Source organism: Somniosus microcephalus, unplaced genomic scaffold (genome assembly GCF_052327205.1).
Source record: "Somniosus microcephalus isolate GS21.2 unplaced genomic scaffold, FLI_Smic_1.0 unresolved_chr1, whole genome shotgun sequence".
NCBI lineage: Eukaryota > Metazoa > Chordata > Chondrichthyes > Squaliformes > Somniosidae > Somniosus > Somniosus microcephalus.
Genome location: NW_028225179.1, coordinates 143,502,882 through 143,519,260, shown reverse-complemented (window position 1 = coordinate 143,519,260; position 16,379 = coordinate 143,502,882). Strand labels below are relative to the sequence as shown.

Sequence of the window (16,379 nt, the reverse complement as noted above, 5' to 3'; positions counted from 1 at the left end):
CGCAAGGCTGGCAGGGAGAAAATTCCCCAAGGTGGAGGTGGGGGCTGAGGTACCATGGCAGTATCACCATAGCTGCGGTGCCTGCCCCAGGAAATTATTGGGAGATATTGAGCTGGCTGAGAAGAAACGTGGCCAAGCAATTTGCTGCTTTTTTCCCCCTGAATAGGCCCAGTTTCCTCTGCGATCAATCGCAGTGGGGAGTCATTGGCCTGCGCCAATTCAGCGGCCTCTGGTGCCCTTAGCAATGTTGGGGCTCAGGGGACGACCCGTGCCCTTGGGTGTCGGCCGTGGCTCAGTGGGTAGTGCTCTTGCCTCTGAGACAGAAGGTTGTGGGTTCAAGTCCCCGCTCCAGAGACTTGAGCGCATAACCCAGGCTGACTCTCCCGGTGCCAGTACTGCAGGAGTGCTGCACTGGCGGAGCTTCCCTCTCAGGTGGATGCCTGAGATTGTATGGCCACTATTTCGAAGAAGAGCAGGGGGGAGTTCTCCCCGGTGTCCTGGGACCAATGTTTATCCCTCAACCAACATCACTAAAAACAGATGATCTGGTCATTATCACATTGCGGTTTGTGGGACCTTGCTGTGCGCAAATGGGCTGCTGCGTTTCCCACATTACAACAGTTCAAAAGGACTTCATTGGCTGTAAAATGCTTTGAGAAGTCGAAATAGTGCCATGGGATCTTTTATTCCAAAGGTGGCATATTCCTTGATCGTAAGCTGGGTTTCGTTCCCCACGCCCCCTCTGTCACTAAGACCGCCTTCTTGCACTTTCACAATATGCACCACCTCTGCTGTACCTTTCCCCCACTGTTGCTGAGACTCCAAACAATGCCATTATCAGCTCATTGCTCCCCACCGCTCTCCTAGCTAGGCACCCTCCAAAAGTTGTGCCTCATTCGGTAAGCTGGTTGTCACGTCCTTGTTTACTCGAAGCCCCGCACTTCCGTCACCGGGCTCCACGGGTCGCCTTTACCCTTATGAATCAACTTTCATGGCCCTTGCATTACCTTCAAATGGTCTTGCCCCACCCGGTTTAAGGACCTCTTTCAGGTCCATCCGCTGACCAATCAACTCCTCGTTCCCCATCGTTTTCACTCCACTATTGGTAGAAGCCATTTCAGCTACCATGGCCTTCCTTCTGGAAAGGCTCATCCAAAATCCCCTTCTCCTTGCCTCTTCTCTTTCTTTTTTATTTTTTAAAGAAACCCGCTGAAGGTTTTTCTCTTCAATTCCTCTTTCAGCCCTGCCCATGACTCCATTCTCTCCCCTTTTCCTTCCGCCCAGCTTGGCTCCAATTGACTTCCCCGTGATGAGAGCTCTTGTGACTGAAGCAGAGCTAGATGTTTGCAGGAGGTGACCGGTGGAATGTAAAAGTGGGGCTGGACCAAGAGCGTCCTCTGATAGTAGGTGATCAGACCATGTTGAGATGACCTGTGTCATTGTCCTTTCAGCCTTCAAGGCTAGGAATCAGTGGGAGGACAGGAGGAGGCCTGAACTTCTGGAGAGTGCACTCGGACCTGATCACCACGGAGGCAGTTCAGGTGTTGAGGAAAGACGGTGAAAGCGGTGAGAACCTTGCTGGTTTTAGCAACCCCAGAACTTCATATTGCTTCTTTTTTTCATCAGTGTTGTGCGCATCAAGGTCAGCAACCCAGTGTCCCATTGAACACACCCAGGGCAGGTACAGCACGGGATTAGGTAGAGTAAAGCTCCCTCTGCACTGTCCCATCAAACACTCCCAGGGCAGGTACAGCACGGGTTAGATACAGAATAAAGCTCCCTCTGCACTGTCCCATCAAACACTCCCAGGGCAGGTACAGCATGGGTTAGATACAGAGTAAAGCTCCCTCTGCACTGTCCCATCAAACACTCCCAGGGCAGGTACAGCACGGGTTAGATACAGAGTAAAGCTCCCTCTGCACTGTCCCATCAAACACTCCCAGGGCAGGTACAGCATGGGTTAGATACAGAGTAAAGCTCCCTCTGCACTGTCCCATCAAACACTCCCAGGGCAGGTACAGCACGGGTTAGATACAGAGTAAAGCTCCCTCTGCACTGTCCCATCAAACACTCCCAGGGCAGGTACAGCACGGGTCAGATACAGAGTAAAGCTCCCTCTATACTGTCCCATCAAACACTCCCAGGGCAGGTACAGCACGGGATTAGATACAGAGTAAAGCTCCCTCTGCACTGTCCCATCAAACACTCCCAGGGCAGGTACAGCACGAGTTAGATACAGAGTAAAGCTCCCTCTACACTGTCCCATCAAACACACCCAGGGCAGGTACAGCACGGGATTAGATACAGAGCATAGCTTCCTCTGCACTGTCCCATCAAACACTCCCAGGGCAGGTACAGCACGGGTTAGATACAGAGTAAAGCTCCCTCTGCACTGTCCCATCAAACACTCCCAGGGCAGGTACAGCACGGGTCAGATACAGAGTAAAGCTCCCTCTACACTGTCCCATCAAACACTCCCAGGGCAGATACAGCACGGGTCAGATACAGAGTAAAGCTCCCTCTACACTGTCCCATCAAACACTCCCAGGGCAGGTACAGCATGGGTTAGATACAGAGTAAAGCTCACTCTACGCTGTCCCATCGAACACTCCCAAGGCAGGTACAGCACGAGTTAGATACAGAGTAACGCTCCCTCTACACTGTCCCATGAAACACTCCCAGGGCAGGTACAGCACGGGTTAGATACAGTGTAAAGCTCCCTCTACACTGTCCCACCAAACACTCCCAGGGCAGGTACAGCACAGGTTAGATACAGAGTAAAGCTCCCTCTACACTGTCCCATCAAAGATCCCAGGGCAGGTACAGCACGGGTTAGATACAGAGTAAAGGTCCCTCTTCATTGTCCCCTCAAACACTCCCAGGGCAGGTACAGCACTGGTTAGATACAGAGTAAAGCTCCCTCTACACTGTCCCATCAAACACTCCCAAGGCAGGTACAGCATGGGTCAGATACAGAGTAAAGTTCTGTTGTAGTGTTTGATGGGACAGTGTAGAGGGAATTTACTCTGTATCTAACTTGCGATGTTACTGATCTGGAATTGTTTGATGGGACAGTGAAGAGGGACCTTTACTCTGTATCTAACCTGCGCTGTTACTGGTCTGGGAGTGTTTGATGGGACAGTGTAGAGGGAGTTTACTCTGTATCTAACCTATGCTGTTACTGATCTGGAAGTGTTTGATGGTGACAATGGGTGCCTGATGTAAGGCAATTCTGTTACTTCCCAGAACTGACGGAATGTCCGCCCGAAGAAGTGTCTATTCAAACGACTATTTGTCTCTATTTCACCAGGCGTCTTGGTTCCTGGAGGAAACACATCAGTATCAGTTCTTGTTGTTAACGAGGGGAATGGAATGGATTTTACCTTTGAGGTGAAGGATGAACTTGGTCTTCTAAAGGAATTCAATCCCAAAAACCTGCATCTAAATCAAGGTCAGAACATCACAGTGGCAGCCTTGTTCGATGCTGGAGGAATAAATGAGACCGCATCCAGGTAGGTCAGCATTGTGCAGTGTAAATGGCAATAGACACACCATAGACACTGGACCACTAGTGAGAGAGAAGGAAGAAAGAAAGACAGACAGACATTCCATGCCCTTTGAGCACACGCGTTATGTAATAACCTTGTCCCAACCTTCTATTCATTCACTGCACAGTCAAACTGGTGCCCGTTTGTAAGGGCTGCCCCTTGCTCCATTCCCGCACTCTGTACTTCCAGTTCAAATTCCGGACCCAATTTCAGTTGGCGCTCAGCGACCTTTAAGCCCAACCTCTTGGTTTCTTCCTGGCACCTGGGCAATCCTTGGCTCCCTTACACAGCCATTAGTTCCCATTTGGTGTTTGTTTCCAAGCTTGAGCCAAGTTTGTTTGCAAGCCTAATCCAGCGCTCTGCTGCTAGAGAGACAGGGCAACATCGCCACCTACTGTCGCAGGGATGCCACATCGTCCGGATAACGCTGAGGTGCGGTGTGTGCAAACGACAACAACTTGCCTTTAACGCAGTAAAACGTCCCAAAGGAACTTCACAGGAGAGATTACCAGACAAGGTTTGATGCCGAGCCACATAAGGAGATAGTTGGACAGACGACCCAAAAGCTTGGCCAAAGAGGTAGGTTTTAAAGAGCGCTTTAAAGGTGAGAGGGAGGCGGAGAGGTTTAGGGAGGGAATTCCAGAGCTTAAGGCCCAGGCAGCTGAAGACACTGCCGCCAACAGTGGAGCGATCCAAATTGGGCGATGCGCAAGAGGCCAGAATTTGAGGAGCGAAGAGATCTCGGAGGGTTGTAGTCAATGTTCCCTTTAATTTTTTTTTTGGTGTGAGCGGTCCCTTAAAGGCGTTGCACAGCCCATTCAAAAGTCCGTGCAGGCGCGATTTTTCCTAGTTAAAAGCTGGCGAGCCGGCCGCACAGCTTGAAGGGAATATCGGTTGTAGGGCTGGGGGAGGTAAGAGATCTAACACCAGTTATACTCTCGCTGACGATGCTTTTACTTTCCACGGCCGCTCTGCGGTTGGCAGTGTGTGCGGGGGTCACACTCTCTCCCGGCTTCTGCCGATGCGGCTGTGAAAATGAGCTGATGGAAGGGTGTGCGAGACAGAGTGCCCAGTGATAACTCGCCCTCTGAGTTTTCTACTCTACCCTGGGGTAAACACACGGGGCGGGGGTGATATCGGACATTGGGTGGGGGAGATCAAACAGGCGGAATGGATCTTGCCGCCTGTTACACCGCACGCCCGATAGTCCATTAGTCATAGAGTCATAGAGTTATACAGCACAGAATGAGGCCCTTCGGCCCGCCATGTCCGCGCTGGCCATCAAGCCCTGTCTATTCTAATCCCATTTTCCAGCACTATTGAAAGAAAAAAGAAAGACTTTCACGACCTCAGGACGTCCCAAAGTGCTTTACAGCCAATGAAATACATTTTGGAGTGTGGTCACTGTTGTAATGGAGGAAACGCGGCAGCCAATTTGTGCACAGCAAGCTCCCACAAACAGCAATGTGATAATGGCTGGATAATCCATTTCAGCGATGTTGATTGAGGGATAAACATTGGCCCAGAACACCAGGGATAACTCACCCCTGCTCTTCTTCGAAATAGTGCCGTGGGATCTTTTACGTCCACCTGAGAGAGGATTAACGTTTCATCTGAAAGACGGCACCTCCGACAGGGCAGCACTCCCTCAGTACTGCAATGGGAGAGTCGGCCTGGATTTTGCTGCTCAAGTCTCTGGAGTGGGAATATGAACCCACGACCTTCTGACTCAGAGGCGAGAGTGCTACCAACTGAGCCTCGGCTGACACACAAACCAATATTGAAGTAAAGGGGACCGAATATGGGGCGTGTGGTATAACGGGTGACAGGTGCGAATTCCTGCCATTTTACCCCCCACCCAATTTCCAATTTCACCCCCACGAGTCTTCATTCAGTGCTTGAGGCTGGGAGCTCAACGTGGCGGCGAATCATAGAGTAGGGTCCTACTTCTCCATGTTGAAGTGTGTCGGAGCTCCGATAGATGGCCAGAAGTAATGGCCTTAAGATACAGGAGTGGGAGATAGAGGTGGTGCTCTACACCCTGCTGTGTAAGTTCTAACACGATCCATATTCATTCCTTGTCTCTGCAGCATGGCGACATTTACAGCGAAAGGCCTGACAGCCTATAACTATGTGAGGGTCCCAATCAATGTGATACAAGAGGATATCTTGGTCAGTATCTCAATAAAGAACATGAACCTGGGAAATAGCCTGTGCTCTAATCTAATGTTGCTGAGAATATTTAAGAGTGTTGACATTGGGGACCAGCAAACCTTTTGGAGATTGGACGGTGCAGTGGGTCGGACACTGTCCTTTCCCCCTCTGGGTCTGGGTGATGCAGTGGATTCAGACACTGTCATTTCACCCTCTGGGACTGGGTGGTGCAGTGGGTCAGACACTGTCCTTTCCCCCTCTGGGACTGGGTGGTGCGTTGGGTCAGACACCGTCCTTTCCCCCTCTGGGAATGGGTGGTGTGTTGGGTCAGACACTGTCCTTTCCACCTCTGGGAGTGGGTGGTACAGTGGGTCAGACACTGTCCTTTCCCCCTCTGGGACTGGGGGGTGCAGTGGGTCAGACACTGTCCTTTCCCTCTCTGGGACAGGGTGGTGCAGTGGGTCAGACACTCCTTTTCCCCTCTGGGACTGGGTGGTGCAGTGGGTCAGACACTGTCCTTTCCTCCTCTGGGACTGTGTGGTGCAGTGGGTCAGACACTGTCCTTTCCCCCTCTGGGACTGGGCGGTGCAGTGGGTCAGACACTGTCCTTTTCCCCCTCTGGGACTGTGTGGTGCGGTGGGTCAGACACTGTCCTAGGGTACTTAAGGAAGTGGCCCTAGAAATAATAGATGCATTGCTGATCATCTTCCAACATTCGATGGAATCTGGAACAGTACCCATGGATTGGAGGGTAGCTAATGTTACCCCACTATTCAAAAAAGGTGGTAGAGAAAAAACAGGGAATTACAGACCGGTAAGCCTGACATCGGTAGTGGGGAAAATGCTAGAGTCCATCATAAAAGATGTAATAGCAGTGCACTTGGAAAACAGTGACAGGATCAGACAAAGTCAACATGGATTTACAGAAGGTAAATCGTGCTTGACTAATCTACTGGAATTTTTTGAGGATGTAACTGGTAAAATAGATAAGGGAGAACCAGTGGATGTGGTGTATTTGGACTTTCAGAAGGCTTTCGATAAGGTCCCGCATAAGAGATTAGCGTGTAAAATTAAGGCACATGGGATTGGGGGCAAGGTATTGACTTGGATAGAGAACTGGTTGGCAGACAGAAAGCAAAGAGTTGGAATAAACGGGTCTTTTTCCGAGTGGCAGGCAGTGACTAGTGGGGTACCGCAGGGATCGGTCCTTGGACCCCAGCTATTCACAATATATATTAATGATCTAGACAAGGGAACAAGATGTAATATCTCCAAATTTGCAGATGACACAAAGTTGGCTGGGCGTGTGTGCTGTGAGGAAGATGTTGAGAAATTCCAGGATGATTTAGACAGGTTGGGTGATTGGGCAAAAGCATGGCAGATGCAATATAACGTGGATAAATGTGAGGTTATCCACTTTGGTGGCAAAAACAGGAAGGCAGATTATTATTTGAATGGCAATAGATTGGGAGAAGGGGAAGTGCAACGAGACCTGGGTGTCCTTGTGCACCAGTCGCTGAAGGTAAGCATGCAGGTGCAGCAGGCGGTTAAGAAGGCAAATGGCATGTTGGCCTTCGTAGCGAGAGGGTTTGAGTACAGGAACAAGGATGTCTTGCTGCAGTTATACAGGGCCTTGGTGAGACCATATCTTGAGTATTGTGTGCAGTTTTGGTCACCTTATCTGAGGAAGGATGTTCTTGCCATGGAAGGAGTTCAGCGAAGATTCACCAGGCTGATACCTGGGATGGCAGGAATGACGTATGAGGAGAGATTGGGTTGATTGGGCTTGTACTCGCTGGAGTTTAGAAGAATGAGAAGGGATCTCATTGAAACTTATAAAACTCTGACAGGACTGGACAGACTAGATGCAGGAAGGATGTTCCCGATGGTCAGGGAGTCCGGAACCAGGGGTCACAGTCTAAGGATAAGGGGTAGGTCATTTAGGACAGAAATGAGGAGGAATTTCTTCACCCAGAGAGTGGTGAACCTGTGGAATTCTCTACCACAGAAGGCAGTAGAGGCCAATACATTAAATATATTCAAGAAGGAGTTGGATATATTTCTTAAGGCTAAAGGGATCAAGGGGTATGGGGAGAAAGCAGGGACCGGGTACTGAATTTGGATGATCAGCCATGATCTCATTGAATGGCGGAGCAGGCTCAAGGGGCCAAATGGCCTACTCCTGCTCCTATCTTCTATGTTTCTATGTTTCTCCCTCTGGGACTGGGTGGTGCAATGCATCAGACACTGTCCTTTCCCCCTCTGGGACTGGGCGGTGCGGTGGGTCAGACTGTCCTTTCCCCCTCTGGGACTGGGCAGTGCGGTGGGTCAGACTCTGTCCTTTGAGGTCCTGAGAAAGGCTCAGTTAGAGTAGAAGTCAACAGGGATGAGCCTTGACATGCACACCATGGGGGGAAGAAAATGTAGAAGAGCATCTGGTGCTTAGAGAGGAACAATAACGACAATAAAGAGACAAGAAAGATAGTGAAAGAGCAAGGAGAGATATGAGGTTGGAGTGCATCTATCAGAGAACCAGCTTTTCCTTTTATCCTGTCAGGGAGCGAGACAGAGTTGTTGGAAAAGGCTTCACCATGAAGAGAGCATCCGTCAGGTGCACTTTGGATTAGTAGAGAGTTATGTTTTTTTTTGAAGAGTAGCAAAGAGTTTGATAAGGAAATGGGAAATTGAATAAAATAGAGAAGCCAATGAAACGGTTCAGATATTCTGCTGCAGGGTTGCAGTACATAACTTCCTAGTTTATGCTGCTTCTTCTCCCTCTCCCTCTCTTTCTGATTTCTTTTTTTCCCTTCCTTCTCTCTTTCTACTTATTATTAGAGCGGATTTTCCCCGTTCCTGCTCCTGGGATTAATAGATTCCCGAGCGCACTGAATAGGTGAAAATCGGTCGACCCTGATGGAGCCCGTCCAATAGAATCAAAGAATCGTACAGCGCAGACGAAGGTCATTCGGCCCATCGTGCCTTTGCTGTCTCTTTTGAAAGAGCTAGCCAATTAGTCCCACTCCCCTCGCTCTGTCCCCATAGCTCTGCAAGGAATGGACGGAATTTCGGACCTGGCTCCGTTAGGGCGGTGCGCTCCGCCTGTCCCAATTTTCCAATATTGGCTGCACCCAATGATCCCCGGTGTAGGAATGGGACAGTCTGCACCATCGTCCTTCCCAAAAATCCTCCACTCTGGCTGGTCAAGATGGTTAAAGGATTTGAAAATGTAGCTAGAGAGAAGCTTTTCCCTTTAGTGGGGGGGGGGGGGGGGGTGGGGGTGGGGGTGGGGAGTCCAGAACAAGAACAATTCGAGCTCGGCCCTTCAGGGTGATGTCAGGAAGCACTTCTTCACACAAGGGGTAGTAGAAATCTGGAATTCGCGCTTCTCAAAAAGCTGTTGAGTCTGGGGGGTCAATTGAAAATTTCAAAACGGAGACTGATAGATTTTTGTTAGGCAAGGGTATTAAGGGTTACGGGATGAAGGCGGGTAGATGTAGTTAAGATACAGATCAATCATGATCTAATTGAATGGTGGAACAGGCTCGACAGACTGAACATAAGAACATAAGAAATAGGAGCAGGAATAGGCCACTTGGCCCCTCGAGCCTGCTCCGCCATTCAATAAGATCATGGCTGATCTTGGGCTCAAAGCCACTTCCCAGCCCGCTCCCCATAACCCTTCACTCCCTTATCTTGCAAAAATCTGTCTATCTCCTTTATGTCTAATGTATTTAAATGACCCAGCCTCCACGGCTCTCTGGGGCAGAGAATTCCACAGATTTACGACCGTCTGAGAGAAGAAATTCCTCCTTATCTCAGTTCTAAAAGGGCGACCCTTTATTTTGAAACTATGCCCCCGAGTTCTAGATTCCCCCACGAGGGGAAACATCCTCTCAGCCTCTACCCCGTCAAGCCCCCCTCAGTGTCTTATATGTTTCAATAAGATCACCTCTCATTCTTCTAAACTCCAATGAGTATAGGCCCAGCCTGCTCAACCTTTCCTCATAAGTCAACCCCTCATCTCTGGAATTAACTGAGTGAATGACCTCCTCCTGTTTGTGTATTCCTATGTTCCAGATAACGGATGAAATACCGCCACAGTACAACATCACGATGTACATTGGCAATTGTACTGCCGATCAGCAACACAGTCCAGACTGCAGCACTCACGACTGGGGGATCGACTTCATCGCGTGGGATGAAGGTCCGACGGGATCTTTAACTGTCCGAGCTCCAGACACTGACCACCAGCCCCTTTGTTCGATGGTAACGGTCACTGGTGTCAAACAGTACAACTGCTCCATCCGGTAAGTGCACTGCCTGCTTGCCTCACTCTCCTGATGTTAATCTATTGCAAAGTGATGGTATTAGGTTAACAAGAATGATTCCAAGGATGAGGGACTTCAGTTATGTGGATAGACTGGAGAAGCTGGGGTGGTTCTCCTCAGAGCAGAGAAGGTTAAGAGGAGAGTTGATGGAGGTGTTCAAAATCATGATGGGTCTAGACAGAATAGATAGAGAGACGCTGTTCCCATTGGCGGAAGGGTCGAGAACCAGAGGACACAGATTTAAGGTGATTGGCAGAAGATCCAAAGGCGACATGAAGAAATAAAATTTTATGCAGCGAGTGGTTATGATCTGGAATGCACTGCCTGAAAGGGTGGTGGAGGCAGACTCGACCATGGCTTTCAAAAGGGAATTGGATAAGTACCTACTGAAAAAAAAATTGCAGGGACACGGAGAAAGGACGGGGGAGTGGGACCAGCTGAGGTGCTCTTGCAGCGAGCTGGCACGGGCTCGATGGGCCGAATGCTGTAACCATTCTATGATTCTATGATCATAGAGGCGCGGTAAGTATGTGTGTTCTTACTGGTAAGTTACTCCTCAAATCAACAGGGTTTGCAAGATTGAATGTCAGATGTCACAGGGTTATTAAGTATGCAATAATTAAACATAGACTAAATAGCAGTACATATGGCAAAACTGTGCCAGTTTTAGCTGGAGAACTTAAATGTGTTACAATTCAGAGCTGCAGACCATCGAATCCTAAATCTCTGTTCCAACGCCCAGTTTATGTACCTTTTGTGGGAAATTCCACACATTTCTGCAGCACCTCATACAAGTCCATAGAAGGTTTAATTTTAAGCAGCTGCTTCCCTTGTCCCTTATCGATAACTTTAGTTTAAACCAGTTCTTTTTGTTTTCGATAGACCGGTACAGCTCCCCAACTTTGTTATCTACACTCTTGATTATACCCAGTGCAACTTCTCGTTATAAATCTGTACCGTTCTGTACTAATCTCCTGCCTGGGAAAAGGGCGATCTATTCACAGATGCTCCCTTCTACAGAACTTGTCCTCAACTAACTAAAGTTCTCCGAAGTATATGCCTTTTAATTAGGTTTTAATATCCAAACTGACCATTTAAGGTCAGCCTTAATTCAAACCATTCGGTGGACACTGCATCTAAGATGACTTATACTTCTTCACTAAACAGGCAAAAGCTGACGGTTACTATTACTACAAGATCAAAAGAAAACAATAGCGCTCTAACGTTAGCAGACCTCAGGACAGTCTGATTAACCCTTTACTTACAATGTGGTGCTGTGTCACTACAGAGGAAAAAGGTCCCTGTTTCAAATTCCCAGTTCTGAGCTAATAGATCTGAGCCGGTAAGAACATAAGAAGTAGGAGCAGGAGTCGGCCATTCGGCCCTTCGAGCCTACTCCGCCATTCAATAAGATCATGGCTAATCTTCTACCTCATCCCCACTTTCCTGCACTATCCCCATATCCCTTGATTCCCTTAATATTCAAAATCTATCCATCTCTGTCTTGAAAATACTCAACGACTGAGCCTCCACAGCCCTCTGGGGTAGAGAATTCCAAAGATTCACCACCCTCTGAGTGAAGAAATTTCTCCTCCTCCCAGTCCTAAATGGCCGACCCCTTATTCTGAGACTGTGACCCCCCTGGTTCAAGACTCCCCAGATGTAGGGGGTCCTGATTTCTCTCATTACCTCCGGACAGAAAGGAGGAAAGATTAGCCAGTGCTCCCACTCCTGATCACTATCTAGTGACCCCCCCACCTCGTCTAGACGCTCAGGATTTTACAGGACAGAAGGAGGCCATTCGGCCCATCGCCGTTCCTGCGTGTCCCCGGCTGCGGCCTCCTGCCGTCCAACTCCCTGCTCCCGCCCAGGTAGTCGGTCAAATGAGGCCCAGCCGATAAGATCCGCAGACTCCCCTGGTGCACCGCCCGCTTTGGGGGGGCGGTCGCACCCACTGTACCCGCGCCCCCCCCCAATTAAAATCAGAGTTACTGATTGGAAGGACCACCTTCTGCTCCCCACTTTACGGGCAGAAGTCCAAGGAAGTCGTTCACCACAAGGAGACCACGTCACGTGAGGTTAGCATGAGCCGAATCTCAATGGGCTTTTTCTCCGCAGATTGGACTGCTGTTCCGCATCCGTCCGCCTTCTGATAATGGACGAGTTTGGGAATTCCAAGGAGCTTCTTGTAGACTTCACACAACCTGTAAGTCTTCCTTATCGTTTCAAAAGTACCATTCAATGTTACGCACATGCCGATCCCCCACATTACAATAGTGGCTACTCTTCGAAAAGGACTTCATTGGCCTGAGAGCGCTTTGGGACGTCCTGAGGGGCTGAAAGTCCATTTGCAAGTTCCTTACGTTCTTTCTTCTTGGGGAAGCTCCCCTGAAGGCTCATTGGATTGATGCTGAGCCCATATGGATCAGAAGGTCCAGAGGTTCAAAATCCCTGGTCTCTGTCCGAGTTAGCTGATCTGAGTCAGGGTGGCAGTGAGGGTGTTACCATTGGCCTTCTTGGCCATGGGTGAGGGAGGAAGGGGTAGTGGGGTTGGGGGGGGGGGGGGGGGAAGGCAGCCAGATTTCTTGCTTTTTAAAAATTCATTCATGGGATGTGGGCATCGCTGGCAAGGCCAGTATTTATTGCCCATCCCTAATTGCCCTTGAGAAGGTGGTGGTGAGCTGCCTTCTTGAACCGCTGCAGTCCGTGTGGTGAAGGTACTCCCACAGTGCTGTTAGGGAGGGAGTTCCAGGATTTTGACCCAGCGACAATGAAGGAACGGCTGATGTATTTCCAAGTCCGGATGGTGTGTGACTTGGAGGGGAACTTGGAGGTGATGTGGTTCCCATGGGCCTGCTGCCCTTGTCCTTCTGGGCAGTAGAGGTCGGGGGTTTGGGAGGTGCAGTCGAAGAAGCCTTGGCGAGTTGCTGCTGTGCATCTTGTAGATAGTACACACTGCAGTCACGGTACGCCGGTGGTGGAGGGAGTGAATGTTTAAGGCGGTGGATGGGCTGCCAAACAAACGGGCTGATTTGTCCTGGATGGTGTCGACTTTCGTGAGTGTTGTTGGAGCTGCACTCATCCAGGCACGTGGAGAATATTCCTTCACACTCCTGGGGGAAAAACCTACTTGACCGTGTCATCAGCAATCTACCTGTTGTAGATGCATCTGTCCATGACACATCAGCTGTCATGCTCACTCGCCAATGACCCCAACGGAAAGTGTGCACGTGTATGTGTGTGGGTGACAACGGGATTGGACTTGACTGTGATTCCCTTCCCTCAGGGTCACTAGCCTTCCAGCATTCATTGTCAAGACTCACGTATAAAGAGTGGCAATGGAACAGTATCCCAGGGTGAGTTAGTGCTTGCAGGAGAGGAGAGGAGAGAATTGGAGTTTAGTTCATAGGAAATTGAGATTATTAAGGTAACTTCAAGATAATAAGTGTGAGGCGGTACATTTTGGTAGAAAGAATGAGGAGGCCACATACTTGTTGAAAAATAAGCATCTAAATGGGGTAGAGGAACAGAGAGATCTGGTGGCACAGATACACAGATTACTAAAAGTAGCCACGTAGGTTAATAAGTTAATTTAAAAAAGTAAACCAAGCACTGGGGTTCATTTCTAGAGGGATAGAATCAAAAAGCAGAGACGTGATGTTAAATGTGTATCGAACCTTGATTGGACCACACTTGGAGTTCCGTGAACAGTTCTGGTCTCCGTATTATAAAAAAGACATAGAGGCACGGGAGAAGGTGCAAAAAAGATTTACAAGGATGATACCAGGACTGAGAGGTTGTACCAATCAGGAAAGAGTGAACAGGCTGGGGCTCTTTTCTCTAGAAAAGAGAAGACTGAGGGGTGACCTGATGGAGGTCTTTAAGATTATGAAAGGGTTTGATAGACGTAGAGAAGATGTTTCCACTTGTGGGGGGAGACCAGAACTAGGGGCCATAAATATAAGATAGTCACTAATAAACCAATAGAGAATTCGGGAGAAACTCCTTTACCCAGAGAGTGGTGAGAATGTGGAACTCACTACCACAGGGAGTGGTTGAGGTGAATAGCACAGATGCATTTAAGGGGAAGCTGGATAGGCACATGAGGGAGAAAGGAATAGAAGGATATGTTGATGGGGTGAGAGGAAGAGGGGTGGGAGGAGGCTCGTGTGGAGCATAAACAGCAGCATAGACCAGTTGGGCCGGGTGGGCAGTTTCTGTAACTGTTACTGAGTGAGTTTTCAGGTTTTGTTTAGTACCGTCCCCTTTCTTTCTCTCTCCCTCTCATCACACACCTCTCTTCTTGTGTTTTATCAGATTACAAACGGAGTCAACATCACGGCAGTGATCTGCGCAGTGGCGACAATTATAGTGCTGATCCTCGCCATCACCTGCGCCGTGCTTTGCTGCCTGAGGCGAAAAGATGAAGCTGTGTAGACCCGGGGTGGGCGAAACCCATGTCCATCCCGTTTCCCGGCGTGCGGTCAGGACCCCGCCCGCCCCTCCCCTCCCCAGCCTTTCAACACTCGCTATCAACTGGCAGGGAGCTTATTGTTGCAGGAGCTCCCTCTCCATTATTGCCAAATAGTTCTGAAATTACAATGTTTTTTTTTTCAATCTTATCATCCCTTCGCACAGGAGCTACCTTGCACTAAAACATTGCATGGGGAAGGAGGGGGGTGGGTGCGGGGGTGCGCGGGGGGGGAGCATTTTCGTAACTGTTAAGATTTTGTGGGACTTGGAAAATGACTAAAATGATCTCCAAGGTTGAAGAATCCGTCAGCAGGTGGGAAGCAAAGTGAAAGCAGAAGGTACATTTCTTGGCACTGGGCTGTGGGTGCAGGTCTGGCGCAATTTTAACCTAACCCCCCCACTCCCCAACCCACAGGAAATTGCACACCTGCCCCACACCCTCAGCCCTTAATTTTAACTCCATTCATTTTAAGGGATATAAAATGACTCGTGCAATTTCACAATGTACACTCCATATACCGAGGGATGGGCGATAATTGCCGGCCTTCCCGGTGATGCCCACACCCCGAGAATGAAGACATTTTTTTGGTGTGTCGTTCCCGCTTTCAGACGCTGCAGCTTCTTTCATTGATTCCACTTTTCCTTCGCTCTCTAGTATTTGGATGCACTTATTATACACCCATTTAAATAGTAAATTGATCTGTGGACATTAAATAACTGGATGCATTTTTGTCATTTCTTTGATTTAAAAAGCAACCCACGAGGTCAAAATCTGAATGAACACATAAGATGCAATGAGTTGTGCTTCAGATTCCCAGCTGTAATGAAAATACAGTGTAAGGGCAAGAAAATGCGAATCTGACAAACCAAATGTGGTTGCAACATAATTGTGTTTGACCAGGTCCACACACGCACAATGTTGTGTCAGCCAATGGCTCAGTTGGTAGCACCCTCACCTTTGAGTTTAGAAGGTTGGTGGGTTCAAGTCTCCCACTCTCAGAGACTAGAGGACAAAAATCTAGGACTGACAGATAAGAACATAAGAAATAGGAGCAGGAGTAAGGCCATTCGGCCCTTTGAGCCTGCTCCACCATTCAATGAAATCATGGCTGATCTTCTGCCTCAACTCCATTCACCGGCCATATCCCTTGATGCCCTTACTAGTCAGAAATCTATCGACTTCTGTTTTGAATATACCCAATGACTGAGCCTCCACAGCCCTCTGGGGCAGAGAATTCCAAAGATTCACCACCCTCTGTGTGAAGAAATTTCTTCTCATCTCAGTCCTGAATGGCCTACCCTTTATCCTGAGGCTGTGGCCCCTGGTTCTAGACTCCCCAGCCAAGGGAAACATTCTCCCAGCATCCACCCTATCAAGCCCTGCAATAATTTTGTATGCTTCAATGAGATTCCCCTCTCATTCTTCTGAATTCAAGAGAATACAGGCCTAATTTACTCAGTCTCTTCTCATACGACAGTCCCGCCATCCCAGGAATCCACCTCGTGAACCTTCATGAACCCCGGTGCTGCACTGTCGGAGGTGCCGTCTTTCGGATGTAGATGTTAAACTGAGGCCCCTCTGCTCTCTCAGGTGGATGCAAGAGATCCTGTGGCACTATTTCGAAGAAAGAGCAGGGGAGTTCTCCCCAGACTCCTGGACAATATTTATCCCTCAACTCAAACATCACGAAAAAAACATCAGATTATTGGGCCAACATCACATTGCTCGTTTGTGGGAGCTTGCTGTGTGCTGCCATGTTTCCTGCATTACAACAATAACTGTACTTCAAAAAAGTATTCTGCTGGTTTGCACGTTGGGACATCCTGAGGTCATGACCGATTCTATATGAATGCAATTTCTTTATGAGGAAGAATA

At 48.9% G+C, this 16,379-nt stretch overlaps 1 protein-coding gene across 1 annotated transcript in view; it reads left to right on the top strand.

Moving 5' to 3' along the window:
- LOC147096137 (von Willebrand factor A domain-containing protein 7-like) overlaps positions 1–15,220 on the top strand; it is a 64,164-nt gene extending 48,944 nt beyond the window's left edge. Inside the window, exons 11-16 of the mRNA XM_085973784.1 lie at positions 1,452–1,566; positions 3,311–3,512; positions 5,639–5,720; positions 9,780–10,009; positions 12,149–12,236; positions 14,348–15,220. Of these exons, the coding sequence (XP_085829910.1) occupies positions 1,452–1,566; positions 3,311–3,512; positions 5,639–5,720; positions 9,780–10,009; positions 12,149–12,236; positions 14,348–14,467 (837 nt within the window). The 3' untranslated portion in view covers positions 14,468–15,220. The remainder of the gene's footprint in view (positions 1–1,451; positions 1,567–3,310; positions 3,513–5,638; positions 5,721–9,779; positions 10,010–12,148; positions 12,237–14,347) is intronic.
- Positions 15,221–16,379: the final 1,159 nt, after the last annotated feature.